This window comes from Geotrypetes seraphini, chromosome 14 (genome assembly GCF_902459505.1).
Source record: "Geotrypetes seraphini chromosome 14, aGeoSer1.1, whole genome shotgun sequence".
Lineage (NCBI taxonomy): Eukaryota > Metazoa > Chordata > Amphibia > Gymnophiona > Dermophiidae > Geotrypetes > Geotrypetes seraphini.
In genome coordinates this window covers 53462450-53479476 of record NC_047097.1, presented here as the reverse complement: position 1 = coordinate 53479476, position 17027 = coordinate 53462450, and the positions used below count along the sequence as shown (strand labels likewise).

At 42.8% G+C, this 17027-nt stretch overlaps 1 protein-coding gene across 4 annotated transcripts in view; it reads left to right on the top strand.

Moving 5' to 3' along the window:
• Positions 1–17027, top strand: part of HMG20A (high mobility group 20A) — a 79822-nt gene that overhangs the window by 43204 nt on the left and 19591 nt on the right. For all 4 annotated transcript variants that reach the window (XM_033920862.1, XM_033920861.1, XM_033920863.1 and 1 more), the window contains exons 6-8: positions 4073–4104; positions 5827–5902; positions 7895–8110. In XM_033920862.1, coding sequence (XP_033776753.1) covers positions 4073–4104; positions 5827–5902; positions 7895–8110 — 324 coding nt within the window. The remainder of the gene's footprint in view (positions 1–4072; positions 4105–5826; positions 5903–7894; positions 8111–17027) is intronic.

Sequence of the window (17027 nt, the reverse complement as noted above, 5' to 3'; positions counted from 1 at the left end):
GTGGTTTAAATCCTCACACTTAGGGCTTCTTTTACGATACTGCATTAGGAATTCCTATGAGCGTCGTAGCTAATACCACCATGGCCGGTGATTTAAAAAAACCCTTATTCTTTTTTTTTAATCTTTATTCATTTTCATATCTTACAACAAGTGTATAATATTCAATCAAAAATTTTTATAAATCACTTGACATTCTTATTTATAATCATTAAAGTATAAAAGAATCCCTCCCCACCCACCCCATCCATTAATAATAAACCAATTAGCAAATATCATATTTCCAAATCCTATCCTACCTATATCTTATATAATAACAAGGTGTTTAAGGTGTCTGATCATTAGAATATATGATCAATGGCCCCTAAATCTTTTTAAAATTATGATAATTTCCTTGCTGAATAGTAAGCACTCTCTCCATTTTATAAATATGACAAACTGAATTCCACCAAAAGGTATAATTAAATTTAGTATAATCCTTCCAATTTCCAGTAATATGTTGAATGGCAACCCCCGTCAGTATTAATAAAAATTTATTATTATTTGCTGAAATTGGACTCTTAAATCTCATAGAAGTACCAAATAATATAGTATCATAGGAAAGGGCAACATGATTTTCTAACAATGAATTAATTTGAGACCAAATTAACTTCCAAAAGGCATTTATATAGGGACAGAAAAAAATTAAATGATCTAAAGTCCCCGCTTCTAAACTACAATGCCAGCATCTATTAGACCTAGAGCTATCCAACTTCTGTAAACGAACTGGGGTCCAAAAAGCTCTATGCAACAAAAAGAACCAAGTCTGCCTCATGGATGCTGACCTTGTAGTTCTTATTCTCCAAGACCAAAATCGTGGCCATTGAGAGGCAGAAATTTGGTGCCCAATTTCAATGCTCCAAATATCCCTAAGACCAGTTTTGTGTTTTTTATTTAAATACCCATACAACAATTTATACCACTTTGCGGCTTGGTGACCCAAGAAATCCGCCTGAAAGCATAGGAATTCCAAACTATACTGAGAGTTAAGAACTTTCCATTCAGGGAACCCCTCCTGAATAGCCTGCTACAATTGCAACCACTTAAAATTTTGTGATTTATTTAAACCATATTTATGTTGCAATTATGAAAAACTAAGCAGTGACCCATTTAAAACAACATCATTTAAAGTCCGTATACCTGCAATAATCCAATGCTTCCAAACGATTTTAAATCTGCCAATTTTAATCTTGGAGTTTAGCCAAATGGATTGATTTAATGATTTAGAAATTGGATTAGGTGATAAATTACTAACATAATGTAAAGTGCTCCAGGTATCAAGCAAAATTCTATTTTCTTTATATTTCCTGGGCAAATTTATACTAATAAGATGAGACAAATGCAAAGGAAATAGGAGCCGCCATTCTAAATATAACCAGTCTGGGACATTTTCCATAAGATCTGGGAGGATCCAATACATACCCTGTCTTAAAATATAGGCTTGATGGTACCTATAAAAATTTGGAAAATTTACCCCTCCCTCCACAATTGTCTTTTGTAGAGATACTAAAGCAATTCTAGGTCTTTTACCCAACCAAACAAATTTAGTAAGAATACCATTTAACTTTTTGTAAAATAACCCCTGGAAAAAAATTGGTATCATACTCATTTGATAACAAACCACAGGCAATATCATCATTTTAATCGTTTGAACTCTCCCCCACCAAGAAAGATGTAAAGGATTCCATTGCTCACACATCTCTGTTATTTTCTTTAATAAAACTTTTTCATTCTCCTTCACTGTGTCCTCTATTGAGTTTTTAATAATAATACCTAAGTATTTTAATCCATCTTCTTTCCAAACAAATGAGAATGAGTCGAATAATCCTTTGGTACAGTGAACATTGAGCGGAAGAACTTCAGACTTACTCCAATTGATCTTATATCCAGAAAATTTTCCAAACTTCTCTATTAATTCAAGTAAACATGGAATGGTAATTTCTGGTTCCCTCAAATAAAGCAGTATATCATCCGCATAAGCAGAAAGTTTATATTCCCAATTCGAATAAGGAATGCCTCGTACCCCCTTTGCCTGATTGATGGCTATTAACAAGGGTTCAAAAACAATATCAAAGACCCTTATTCTTGCTGTGGGGCATGATGAAAATCCAAAAAGAAAATTTGCTCAGTAGGAAAATGGTAAGGCAAGACATAAGAACATAAGCAGTGCCTCCGCCGGGTCAGACCATAGGTCCATCCTGCCCAGCAGTCCGCTCCCGCGGCGGCCCAAACAGGTCACGACCTGTCTGAATCACCAGAAGGGGCCCCCTTGCCACCTTGGTTTACCATTGAGTCCTATCTTCCCATCGAAGTCCTAACCCTCGGGTCTTGCACATGCACGACCTGGTTGGGTTTCTATACTTATTACCTGGTTAGCTTTCTATACCTGTGTTACATCCCAGCACCTCTCTCAGTATCCCACGATCCCTTTATCCCTCAGGAATCCATCCAATCCCTGTACCGTACTCTGCCTGATCACTTCCTCCGGTAGCGCATTCCAGGTGTCCACGACCCTTTGGGTGAAAAAAAACTTCCTTGCATTTGTTTTGAACCTATCTCCCTTCAGTTTCTCCGAATGCCCCCTCGTACCTGTTGTCCCCTTCAGCCTGAAGAATCTGTCCCTATCCACCCTCTCTATGCCCCTCATGATCCTGAAGGTCTCTATCATATCTCCCCTGAGCCTCCTTTTTCCCAGAGAGAAGAGCCCCAGCCTATCCAACCTCTCGGCGTATGGGCAGTGTTCCAGACAGAGCGCTAACACTGGCTGCCAACATGCCGCCATCATGGCCCCTCCAAGTCATTTTTAAAACATATATTTCTCCACAGTTTGTCTGAATTTCAAGAAGGTATCTTGGAGGTGTGGTTTGGGCTAGACTATGGCTAGAGCTTATGATTTTGATGTTTTTCTGTAATAATGGAAAATTGTAAAAACATCCAGGGCTAAAAACAGGATGTTTCGGTTAGACCTATTTCAGTAACAACTAAATGCCAAAAAGGTACCCAAGCCGATCAGATGAAAATAGGCACGAACCACCACCATCACCACTATCCATAATACCCAAGTGTTCACCGACTCCCTCCTATCCCCTAAGAACTGAAAGTGATAGTACAAAGCAAGCTCTATGACAGCCACAGTTACTGTACAATGGCCATTCCTCTTACAGCAGCAAGCAGATCCCTGGCATAGCCTAGAGATCAGTACAAAAGACTGTAGAGAAGTAGACTCGGGTGCATATCTCGCTCTAACTGGTACACTCTAACTCAGGGATCTCAAAGTCCCTCCTTGAGGGCCGCAATCCAGTCGGGTTTTCAGGATTTCCCCAATGAATATGCATTGAAAGCAGTGCATGCACATAGATCTCATGCATATTCATTGGGGAAATCCTGAAAACCCAACTGGATTGCGGCCCTCAAGGAGGGACTTTGAGACCCCTGCTCTAACTGGTTTTGGTGAGAGCCCCAAAACCACAAAATACTTACTGAACCCACATAATAGGTGGCACCTGCAGGCATAAAGGCTAGTTGGGTCCAGTATATCTTGCTATTCTTAGAGGCCTCTTCAAAATGGTGGGCCTTCCCTGTGCATCCTGGGAGGGGCCTAAGATTCTGATTGGTAACACACGCACAAACATCTGTTCCCATTTTAAAAAAAAGAAAGTCTTCCTGCCCCAAAAGGCTGAGCGGCAGGATGCTGCTTCGGGGTTTCCCCTGCTGCTCAGCTGTTTGGGCTTCCCCTGCCGGCTTTGCGCATGTGTCAGTCGCTTTTCCAGCTAATGATCAGATTAGATTATGGTGGATCTCCGTGATACTCATTTGCATGCAAAATTGTTTCAACATCGATCACCATTTTTGAAATCGGACAATTTGCCATCACTATAGCAATCTGACAGATTTTACCGACAATATTAGAGAATCTAGACCTTAAACAATTGGTGATATTTCCTTAGTGTGTGCTTGTACATAATAGCTTGCTAAGTCTTGTTTTGTTTGTCATTGAAATATATCAATATTTTTCCTTCTTTTCTCTGGGTTTTAGATGGAGCACGACAGGCTGTTGGTGACCATGAGGTAAATGACTTTTTTTTTTTTTTTTTTAATTCTGCACATCCAAAATTGCAGTACTTATTAGCACATTCTTCTAACAATACTTTTGAGTCGCATGTAAATTTCACATTTCTACGAATTTGGTTATGAAGAATATGACTGTTATAGGCCTTTTGTAACCTGTTCAGGCCTCTTTTCTGATGGGGTAAAACTAAGGTGACCATACGTCCCGTTTTCAATGGGACAGTTCCGTTTTCGGACTGACCGTCCCGTTGTCCCGACCCACTGCTTTGAGACACCGAAATGTCCCGTTTTCAGGGACAGCGTCCCGAAGCTGTGTGCGGGGACACCAGGATGAGCGATCACTTTCCCTCCCTGCCGCACTGATTCTAACCCTGGGCCGCCGCTGCTGCTTCTTCCTTTCTTCCCGACGTCACAAAGCCACGGGCAGCGGTTCCAACTTGTGCGTATGTATTTGCCAGTGACTGATTTCACCCCTAAGCATTGTTGGGGCCATTATTAGTATGGATCTCTTCCCCCTCCCCTGACTTTCAAACTCTGCAGTCGTGCCATGTCCCCACAAAATCCCAGGAGCCCCTCTCCAATGATGTATCCTTCAATTGCAATGAGTGTGGCAGGTACAATATCAGCCTAGACACATAAGACCCGTCTTCCACATACAGGAATGAAGGGGATGGGACCACTGAAAAGGCCTATAAGCACAATAAAACTTGATCCCCACATGCAGTCATTGGAGTAGAACACCTGAGGTTTGGGGGACACAGAAGAAATAGAGAGTTTCAAAATCCACAGCAGGATCAGGACCTCCCTCCAAAATTTGGCCACCTTCAGCATGGGCCTATAGGCTTGTTTATCTTTTTATTTTTCCATGCCAGGAACACATAAGCAGCACACACAGTGCAAATTGGATCATTCAGAAATCCAGGTGACTAGTTAGCACAGACAGAATTTGTGATATCTTAGTCAATTTAGCCAATGGGGGCAGACACGTTTCACAAAGAGGGTGCACTCTCTCGGAAAGAGTCTGTACTCTTTCCCGATAGTGCACGTATGAATGCACTATTTATACATAAACAATGCAATCTGTGCATGCACACACTTCGTGAAAAGTGTGCTCTTTTTCTGAAAGTATACGACATCTTAACAATATTATCCCATAACTTAAAAAGAAGTGTGAGTTAAAAAAAACCTTGAACAAAACCAAACCCTTACTGAGGACTGCTAGAAGTAGTCTCATGGTACTACCGCTAGGAGTCGAGCTGCTCTACAAAGGCTCCTTATGAAGCAGCTGGGAGCATCAGGCTTAAGTTTAGTGGCTCAGTACACCCAGGTACTGTGAATAACAGTGCTTGCAAGGTTGATCACAAGCAGTAATAGTCTTATAGCATGGTAGTGACTGACCTGTGTTTCAGAGCTACTAAAGGTTAGCCATTCCAGTGAAAATATGGTACCAGTAAAAGTCTGATTTTTACCTCACCTTAATAAATACCCCCCCCCCCCCTTTAGTGGTACAAATGAGGTCTCCTTGATTTCATGTTACAGGATTTGTTATTTTCTTTGGCGATATTGTTTGTGGTAAAGGTTCACGACCTGCCCAATTTATTATTTTTTTTACAATTATTATACTCAGCCGCTATGTGGTTTATATTTGTGTTCGGGGACATTGTTTGTTGGCTTCGTAAGTGGTTTGCCATGATCTAATTAGCCAGCCTTTGCTATTCACAGAAAGAAGCAGATGTAAAAGAGAGGTCTGTGTTTGATATCCCCATCTTCACTGAGGAGTTCCTGAACCACAGCAAAGGTAACAGAAAGTTTGTGTCTCCTTACAGTGTACATCTTCAAAAATGGATTGACAATTTCAGCCTGTCTGTGTGTTAGGCTAGGCAAAGGAATTTGAACTCATAGCTCATTGCTGTGCTCACACAGAATCAGTGAAATTACTTTCAAGACCATAAGTACGAGAATTTGCAGACTCTTGAGCAGGTAGTGACTTTCTAGGCCCTTTTGCCATCCTGTAATTGAACCTGATCAGTGAGGATTGCGGCTGTTGTGGTTGTTTCTAGTTTGGCCTCACTTTTTCATCTTCTACATCTTTTCAGGTAGCGACAATCCCAGCATATATAAGCCCTCTCAGACAGTACATCACTCCCAATTCTTCCCTAAAGATGACACCAAAACTTGGGATGACTGTGGTAATTTTGCAGTTCACAATGGTTATAGGGTACAGCAGGTTATCCACAAGGATAGTTTCCTTCCATCCCTCTTAATAGCTGATTGTTAATGAAGGGATAAACCTGGGTAGTAAGACTGTGAGGCTGTCACTAGGAGTTGTGGCAGCCATTTTGATGGGACAGCCACAAGTGACAGGAGCGAGTGGGATTCACTCGTGCCCCCACCAGAAATGTGAGGTAGTCCCAGGGAGGGTCTATGGTGATGGCAAAGGGGTCGGGGTTGTTGCTTTTGTGGGGGAAGACAGGTTAAATGGGGGCTGTTTCGGGGTGTAGGGGATAGGAGGGCCTGGGAAATCTCTACAAATTATGTGATTGCTGGCCAGTATTCAGTGCCAAAAACAAAAGGAATTGACCCCAAAATATCCACAAAGAAGAAAATCCAGAGAAAACCAAAAAAAACTCTGTGGAGTGACGATGTTCCCAAATGGACTTTATTTGAAAGTATCAAAGTTCCAAAGGTACACTAAAATCATCCACATAAAATAATTCCATCCACATAAAAATAAATCATCCACATAAGAGCCTTAAAGGACCTAGTCCACTAGGGATACAGGACCCAACACGGTCCGCGTTTCGACAAAAAGTCTTCTTCAGGGGTCCTATAAAGGTGAGTATGTGGGAAATAATTGTGTGGTGAACTGGAAGTGAGACACTGCTTGCATTTGGAATTATTTTATGTGGATGATTTTAGTGTACCTTTGGAATTTTGATACTTTCAAATAAAGTCCATTTGGGAACATCGTCACTCCACAGAGTTTTTTTGGTTTTCTCATTATTCAGTGCCAGCACCTGGATAGCTAAGCAGTTGAATTTAGGACAGATTTTTGAATATTCTTGGCACCCTTGTAACTGATGGTTCCTCCCCACCACTGTCTCCTGTTCCATCATTGACCTGCTAACTTTTTTTTATAGACAAAGCCAGTATTCAGTGTCACTTAGCTAGACAGTGCCCCTGAATATCAGTGGATGAGCAGCCCTTAGCAATTTAAACAGGCAGGAGCAGCAGTGCTACTTTGGAGAGGACTTACAGAAATTTAGAATATGACACAAAATAGTGACTACGAGGCCCATCTAGTTTTTCTCATTTTCCCATTTTATTTTATCGCTGCAGACTCTGTATTTGGCGTTGCCTTCACTTGTATCTTTTCTAATTGCAGTAAGTAAAGAGTCAGACTTGGAAGCAGTATTGAGGAGAACCCCAATGGTTTGTGCAGTGGATTTAAACTCCTTGTGACTCAGGGCAAGCCATGTAACCCTCCATCGCCCCAGATACAAAAACAGATTGTGAGCCTAGTAGAGATAAAGAAAGTACCTGCATAGAATATGTAAACCACTTTGGTTCTATGACAGAAAGTCAGTATATTAAGTTCATGACCCTTTACCTTTACCCTTTCACAAACTCTGTAGTCCAGCTTCTAGAAAATGATATGGAACACTGGCGATTGGGGAGCACAGATTCCTCCATTATTGTGAATCAGATGTGTACTATGTAAGGTTAAAGGTTTTATTGGTTCGTTGTTTTTTTTTTTTAATTTATTAGATTTGACCTCTTGTGTTTGCAGCTCGAGAGGCTGAACTGAGGCAGCTAAGGAAATCTAACATGGAGTATGAAGAAAGAAATGCAGCACTGCAGAAACATGTGGAGAGCATGCGCACTGCTGTGGAGAAACTGGAGGTGGATGTGATCCAAGAACGCAGCCGAAATGTAGTGCTGCAGCAACACTTGGAGACCCTTCGAGAGGCACTCACGAATAGCTTTGTTGGCGTGCCTTTACCAGGTAAGAAAAACAAGTTCTCAGTGTCCCACGTCTTGGTCCTGAGGTTTCTGTTTTCTTGTCTCCTGACACACTGTTACAGGATCCAGCCAATAATCACCTTCATTGTACCAGAAAATTCATCTTAGCAGAGTGCATAGTAACATAGTAGATGACGGCAGATGAAGACCTGAATGGTCCATCCAGTCTGCCCAACCTGATTCAATTTAAATTTTTTTTAAAATTTTTTCTTCTTAGCTATTTCTGGGCAAGAATCCAAAGCTCTACCCGGTACTGTGCTTGGGTTCCAACTGCTGAAATCTCTGTTAAAACCTACTCCAGCCCATCTACACCCTCCCAGCCATTGAAGCCTTCCCCAGCCCATTCTCCACCAAACAGCCATATACAGACACAGACTGTGCAAGTCTGAGCAGTACTGGCCTTAGTTCAATTTTTAATATTATTTTCTGATTCTAGATCCTCTGTATTCATCCCACGGTTCTTTGAACTCAGTCACAGTTTTACTCTCCACCACCTCTCTCGGGAGCGCATTCCTGGCATCCAACACCCTCTCCGTAAAGTAGAATTTCCTAACATTGCCTTTGAATCTACCACCCCTCAACCTCAAATTATGTCCTCTGGTTTTATCATTTTCCTTTCTCTGGAAAAGATTTTGTTCTACGTTAATACCCTTCAAGTATTTGAACGTCTGAATCTTATCTCCCCTGTCTCTCCTTTCCTCTAGGGTATACATATTCAGGGCTTCCAGTTTCTCCTGATACGTCTTCTGGCGCAAGCCTCCTATCATTTTTTCGTCGCCCTCCTCTGGACCACTTCAAGTCTTCTTACGTCCTTCACCATATAATCTGAAAGTTCGGTATCGGGGTTCAAGAAGAGATTAGATGATTTCCTGAAGGAAAAAAGGATAGAAGGGTATAGATAGAGGATTACTATACAAGTCATGGACCTGATGGACCACCACGTGAGCGGACTGCTGGGCATGATGGACCTCTGGTCTGACCCAGCAGAGGCACTGCTTATGTTCACCATTTTAATCTGAAAGTATTCAGTTAAGTTGACGATATTAGTATCGTTGTTCCTATTAGTTCTGGTCTTTCAGCATCTTTAAATTCAGTTAACGAGATTTTTCTTACTGGATGAGGGAACACAAATTAAAACTTAACCCAGATAAAACTAAATTTTTCTATGCTTCTCCTTCTAACAAAACTACAGAAAAAGTTTTGACATTAAATGGAATTACTTATAGGATTAACTCAGAAATTAAAATCCTGGGTGTGTATCTGGATAAGAATTTATCAATGAAAACATTTACTACTGCCTTGGTTAGGAAATGCTTCTTTACTTTATGGAAGCTGCGTATGATTATGTTTTACTTCAGTCCCTCTGCATTTAGAATGTTGGTTCATTCTTTGGTTCTCAGTACATTAGATTATTGCAGTGATCTCAAACTCGCAGCCCGGGACCCACATGCGGCCCGCCAGGTACTATTTTGTGGCCTGTACTAGTGCTGCCCGCTCTTTGCATCGTCCTTCAGCTTCCCCCTCTTACCTTCAGGTAATTACTACAGCCTTAAGAGAGGATTGCCAGTGCTGTAGCGATCCTTGCAGGTTGCCGTCGTCCACAGCAGCATGTTCCCTCTGCTGCGATCCTGCCCCTGACGTCAGAGGAGGGGGTGGGACCGCGGCAGAGGGAACATGCTGCAGAGGCCGATGGCAGCCTGCAAGGAACACTACAGCACCAGTGATCCTCTCTGCAGGCTGCGGTAATTAGCAAAAACTAAGACTGGGAAGCCAGGGGGGAAGCTGGCGGACGCTGCAAAGAAGGGGAATATGCAGGCCTTCATTGTGAGGGAAAGATTTATAAACTTTTAAGAGTTTTACCTCATGCAAAATTGTTATTTCTTTAATAAGACATGAACTATTTTTTCTGCGGCCCTCCAAGTACCTACAAATCCAAAATGTGGCCCTGCAAAGGATTTGAGTTTGAGACCACTGGATTATTTTAACTTGGTTCATCTTGCAGGTCTATGTTCAAATCTAGATAGATTACACAAGATTCAAAACGTAGCTGCATATCTGATCTTTAATTTGAGAAAGTCAGATCACGTAACTCCCCATTATAGAGAGCTTCATTGGTAGCCTTTTGGGACTTCATGTTATAAAGGCTTACACGGTCGAGCTCCCAGTTATTTGCTGGATCAATTTGCGCTCTTTAAAGTAGAAAGTCTGCTGTGGATTCCCTCAATGTTTGTATTTCTTTCAGTGCGTGGCTGCCTGTACAAGAAATCTTTACATCGAACGATTGCATTCCAGGCAGCCAGTCAGGACTCCGAGTTAATTACCTCGTTTACTTCCTCAGGCTCCTATCTGTACTTCCGAAAACTATTGAAAACATCTTTGTTTGTAAGATTTGGGGGAAATTAATGATTAAGTCACAAGTTCTGTAATTCGCTTTTTTGTACAGCTTATGTAATCCTCATCGAACTGGAAGGTTTTGCGTTCTATAAATTTTCCGTGCGAGTTATTTGTTTGTTGTATTTTGTAAATTGCCTGAGGTCGATTTGAAAGACGATTCGTAAATCTGATTAAATAAATAAAAGAAAGAAAGGAAAGATGTGCCATAAATGGGGCCAAAAGAATCAGAAGACAGATGAGATTTTTGAGGGAAGTATGCAATACTTCTACCCATGGCTGCCATCGGAGACAGCTGTTTCAGCAGGCAGATGCGCAGGATGGGAATGAATTTGAAGATATATGGAGATACCCAGGGAGATTCCTGGCCTTCAGTCCAAGAGTGTTGCTATGCAGTCTGTTGCATATTCATTCATCCATTATTGAGCTGTGTGAAAGAATAAGGTATATATCTCATTAACAGCAAAGGTCTTGAACCCAGTTCTCACCAACTCTCCACCACAGCTGTCTCCCATGGTCTGAATATCAGCCCCATCCTATATAATAAAACCCTAGAGCGCGCATGCACTCTTGAAAAATCGTGATCCCTGGCGCCGTGTTTTCTGATCCGTGGCCGCGTTCCATTTTAGAACGCGGCCAGGGATCACTCTGGCCACTCCCCTCCTCACTCACCAACCCGAAGCAAGCTCCTCACCAACCGGAAGCAAGCACCTCCTTCCCGCCCTCGCTCACCGCTGCCGCTGCTCCTTCTCTTCAGGGCAGCCTGCGATCGTGGCCGGCTTTGGCGGGCCTCGCGGGCCGCTTTCCGGCCTCGGTGGCACGTTCCCTCTGACGCATGGGATCGCGTCGGGAAGGAGCGTGCTTCCGGGTTGGGGAGCGGCCTGTGAGGTTCGCTGGGGCCGGCCACCACGATCGCGGCCTGGAGCAGGCCAGAAGACGCTGGGATGCAGGGAGGGTAAGCAGGGGAATCAATACAGGGGGCCAGAGGGAGAGGGAAAGGGGGCTGCTTTGGGGGGAGGGGTGTGCTAAGGGGAGACAGAAGGGGCCATGGAGAGACGGGGAGAGGGAAAGGGGACTGCTATGGGGGAGGGGTGTGCTGGGGGGAGACAGAAGGGGCCATGGAGAGATAGGGAAAGGGGGCTGCTTTGGGGGGGAGGTGTGCTGGGGACAGACAGTTTTGAACTGGGGGGAAGACAGAAGGGGCCATGGAGAGACAGTTAGGGAGAGGGAAAGGGGGCTGCTTTGGGGGGAGGGGTGTGCTGGAGACAGACAGCTTTGCTCGGGGGGGGGGGGGAGACAGAAGGACACAAACAGCGGCCAAGGAGAGAGAGATAAAGAAACACAGACAGACAGACAGACACACATATATTCTAGCACCCGTTAATGTAACGGGCTTAACGACTAGTAGACAATAAGGAGATGATTTTCAAGATTCTGCAGGAAGGTGCAAAATCCACAGGTTTTGAAAATCGCCCAGGGAAAACATCCCATATTAGCGCTTGCTTTTTCTGTGGGTCCTTTTGCTTTTAAAATAACATGCATGGTTTTGAAAATGCAAAACAATTTGTTATTGCCTCTGAGGCCATCTATTTTTCTATCAGTAAAAAATACAAGTGCTTTTGATCTTTACATGTGTCAGTACCCGTGGAAAGGGTGGGCAGTTTTCCAGTAATCAGTTTACTGATAAAAAAGCTATTTATCCAGGTAACTAGTGTTTGAAAATTGCCTTCTGAAGCTTTTGATTGCAGCAGTTAGAGACAGCTCTGAGCCATAAACAAAAGCAGTCAGTCGCACAGCCCGAGCAAGATCCTCAGTATAGTAGACTTTTTATTCTAGGTGCTTTGTTTGATAGATTACACCATTCTACTCCGCTTTATTTTCCTTCACATGTATATATTTCCAGGTCAATTGATTTTCATTATTGATTTCTGTTATTAGAGAAGAGCCGTGTGAGAAATGGGAAGGCTATTTAGTCACACACTTGACACACCGGCACTTCTCAAGCAGCTTATTCTCTGGTCCATAATCAATACTGGTCTTAAAGCAAAGCCCCCTGCTGCAAAGATAGAATAATTTATAAGCAGAGGTTTTTGGGGTTTTTTTTTAATGTCTTTCCAGTGTCAAATAGCTGTCCTGCAGCAGAACATGGGGGTTTGTGAATGGGAGATTTCTTTAGAACGACACTACCGTACAAATTTTAAAAATCCATACTACTCAGGGATTAGGTCAGTCCGGATTTTAGGGTTATCCAGATTCTTAGGTACTATTTTTAAAATTCAAACTGAAGAAATGAAGAGAAGATGAACAAGCCACGTTGTTGATTTATTCACTGACAAATACAGAATGCTTCATTTATCAAAATGGGCATATTTACAGTAAAACATACAAAGAAACTTAAATATTATGTCTCATTGAATTAGACCATATTAGGAGAGTCATAGGAAACACAGGTATTTTACCGTAAAATTTTTTTTTTTTTGAATGTTCATATTTTCCTGTTTGTAATATTTACTTTAAAAGCTCCAGCATCTCTTTCTCTCGCTCTCTCTCTCTCTCTCTCTCTCTCTCTTTGTTTCTCGAAGAGTACAAATTCTTGGGTGGTCCAGATGCCATTTTAAAGGATCTGGAATTCTGACATCTGGATTTTTGGACGTGTACTGTACTAGGCATGTTGAAAAGAGGAGGAGAGTGTTCTCTGGATTAGAAACAGCTTTTTGTAGCATAGTGCCAAATCCTAAAATATGTACAGCTTTCTCAAATTTTAACATTACAAAACAGCTTCTCTTAAAATACTGCAGCTTCAATACCTGCCCCCTACCTTACCTGATCAAAGCAGCAACCCCAACAACCATAGGAAAAATAATCCAATGGCGTGGTTTTGTAAAAGGGGAGGGATTTATTAGTAACTGTACTGATCTACTCTATTGAATGCTCTTGTCAAACTGTCCATTATAACCTCCTGGATAACTGATTTAACTCTCTTATAATGTAATCTGACCTTGAACCGAATAGATAAAGGTGGAATAGAAAACCTGATGACATAACATCCTATTTCTTTTTTTTTTTTTAATAATATTTTTAATGACATTTTTTTTTTTTTTTTTCACAGCAGGACTTTTAGATTTTATTATATAGTTTGATTCACACAAATTCACCACCATTGCATGGTGCATATAGGAGCAATACATTAGCCCAGACTTTTGTAGCAACACATATCAGTTGAAGTCTTGAGTATCAGCCTTCTTTCTTTCTTTCTTTCCTCAATCATCCTGTGTTTCTGCTTCATGAGACATTTCCTGGCATCTCCATACGCACCAAGTTCTCCATATCTGGACTGGTAGGCCTTACAAATCTGTTTAAATTGCTCCAGTTCATTAGCATAGTTCTGGACATAGCTGTATCCTTCTCTTTGTTGACAAGCTCTCATTCGTTCCTGAAACAATCTTTACAATCTCCTGATCCACTTTGAAGTCCCTCCGACACTGTATCTCAGCTTTAAACTGGCACAAGTTGTCGTCTACCTCACATTCCGTCAGATCTGGCACACGACGAAATCTCCGATGATAGTAATAAAACTTGTGCCTTGAACGCTGGCGCTCAATCCGCTCGTGGAGGAGGGTGACGGGCAGGTCAACGGAGTAGCGCAGGAGGATGGTGGTGATAGTGGCCGGGTTGGGGAGGCTGGTCTCCTTCTGCACGTCGGGGATGCGCAGCAGAGGCTCCGGGTACACCGAGCGGTCCGAGTCCCGCAACATGACGGCGGCCCGAAGGTCACTGGCCGGAGCGCGCACCAAAGCCAACAGTCTGACATATTAACAGCAGGAAATAGGGTAGCATACAATAATTGGCACCAATAGTACATACTGAGGCATGAAGCCACATCGAATGTGTAGTGTGAGGCGCTATAGCCTCAGCACCCTGGGGTTGTGGGTTCAAACCCACGCTGTCCTTGTGACCCTGGGCAAGTCACTTAATCCCCCCATTGCCCCAGGTACATTAGGTAGATTGTGAGCGCACCGGGACAGATAGGGAAAAATGCTTGAGTACCTGAATAAATTAATGTAAACCGTTCTGAGCTCCCTTGGGATAACGGTATAGAAAATTGACTGAATAGTGTGAAAAGTTTCAGCCTCTGATAACTAGACCAGAGCTGGCATTGTGACCTCATAATGCCTCATTCCACCATTGGCTAAGAGCCAGTCTCATCAGTGATGTCACAATGGCTTTGATTGTCCTATACTTGGCTCACTTTTGCTACATTTTGATTTCTAGAGTGGCGCAGTGGTTAAAGCTACAGCCTCCGCACCCTGGGGTTGTGGGTTCAAACCCACGCTGCTCCTTGTGACCCTGGGCAAGTCACTTAATCCCCCCATTGCCCCAGGTACATTAGATAGATTGTGAGCCCACAGGGAAAAATGCTTGAGTACCTGAATAAATTAATGTAAACCGTTCTGAGCTCCCTTGGGAGAATGGTACCAAGATGATACCAAGATTTGTAACAGAGTAGACACCAAAGAGGGAGTGGAAAATATGAAAAAGGATCTGCAAAAGTTAGAGGAATGGTCTAATGCCTGGCAACTAAAATTCAATGCAAAGAAATGCAGAGTAATGCATTTGGGGATTAATAATAGGAAGGAACCGTATATGCTGGGAGGAGAGAAGCTGATATGCACGGACGGGGAGAGGGACCTTGGGGTGATAGTGTCCGAAGATCTAAAGGCGAAAAAACAGTGTGACAAGGCAGTGGCTGCTGCCAGAAGGATTCTGGGCTGTATAAAGAGAGGCGTAGTCAGTAGAAGGAAGAAGGTGTTGATGCCCCTGTACAGGTCATTGGTGAGGCCCCACTTGGAGTATTGTGTTCAGTTTTGGAGACCGTATCTGGCGAAAGACGTAAGAAGACTTGAGGCGGTCCAGAGGAGGGCGACGAAAATGATAGGAGGCTTGCGCCAGAAGACGTATGAGGAGAGACTGGAAGCCCTGATATGTATACCCTAGAGGAAAGGAGAGACAGGGGAGATATGATTCAGACGTTCAAATACTTGAAGGGTATTAACGTAGAACAAAATCTTTTCCAGAGAAAGGAAAATGGTAAAACCAGAGGACATAATTTGAGGTTGAGGGGTGGTAGATTCAGGGGCAATGTTAGGAAATTCTACTTTACGGAGAGGGTGGTGGATGCCTGGAATGCGCTCTCGAGAGAGGTGGTGGAGAGTAAAACTGTGACTGAGTTCAAAGAAGCGTGGGATGAACACAGAAGATTTAGAATCAGAAAATAATATTAAAGATTGAACTAGGCCAGTTACTGGGCAGACTTGTACGGTCTGTGTCTGTGCATGGCCGTTTGGAGGAGGATGGGCAGGGGAGGGCTTCAATGGCTGGGAGGGTGTAGATGGGCTGGAGTAGGTTTTGACGGAGATTTTGGCAGTTGGAACCCAAGCACAGTACCGGGTAAAGCTTTGGATTCTCGCCCAGAAATAGCTAAGAAGAAAAAAAAAAATTTAAATTGAATCAGGTTGGGCAGACTGGATGGACCATTCGGGTCTTTATCTGCCGTCATCTACTATGTTACTATGTTGCTATGTTAAAATAAATAAATAGACAACAGAGAAGCTGACAAAAGGGTAAAGTCCGCACAAAACTCCCCAGGCTGGCGCCAAAGTAAAGGACCGAAGCGGCAAAGGCACTTAAAGAATTTGTGTGTCCCCAGATGGTGATTAAAAAAAAAAAAAAGCAGACTCCCACTTTTCTCACCTCTCTCATCCACTTCTTTCCGTCTCCATATAGTCAAAGCATGAAGGCAGCAGAGTCGTTCAGAATCAGAATTCTGTATGAGTTTCCGTTCGAACAGGAACCCCATACAGGAAAAGCAAGCAGAGCCTATGAACATTCACTGACTTACATGCCCCGTGCTGACTGCCACTCCTGGGCGTAAGTCACAGTGGATGTTCAAGTTTCAAGTTTATTTATTATTTGATTAATCGCCTATTCCAAATTCTAAGCGATGGTCCAAATTGGTAAAATAAATTGTGAGAGGGAGCAGCTCTGTATCTGTGGCTCTGGTCCTGACCCACAGTATGGTAACTACTCAGCTATAATATGCTAAAGTGTAGTTTTGCAACTTCAGAACCCTAAATAGATTTACATCATCACAGAAAGCCTCTGATTATATAAGAAGACTATGTAATGTTCTTCCACAGACACCAGCTTGAAAGATCTGTCTAGGCTAATGAGACATGTTATTGTGACAAGCAGGCTTGGAGACAACAGTTGTGACTGAATGAGGAATTGCAAGGACAGAAACATGTCAGTCAGATTGCTGGTTGGAGTGTGTGGATCAGAAATTTTTGATTAGTTCCATATGTCATTTACAGGATTTTTATGTTTATATAAATTAATATACAGTGTTCCCCCGGTCATTCGCGGTATTTTCCGACCACGAACCGCCGACAAGGAGAGGGAGAGAGCAGCCGGAGCACCGGCGAGTGCAGGAAATCGCTCGCTGTATGCTC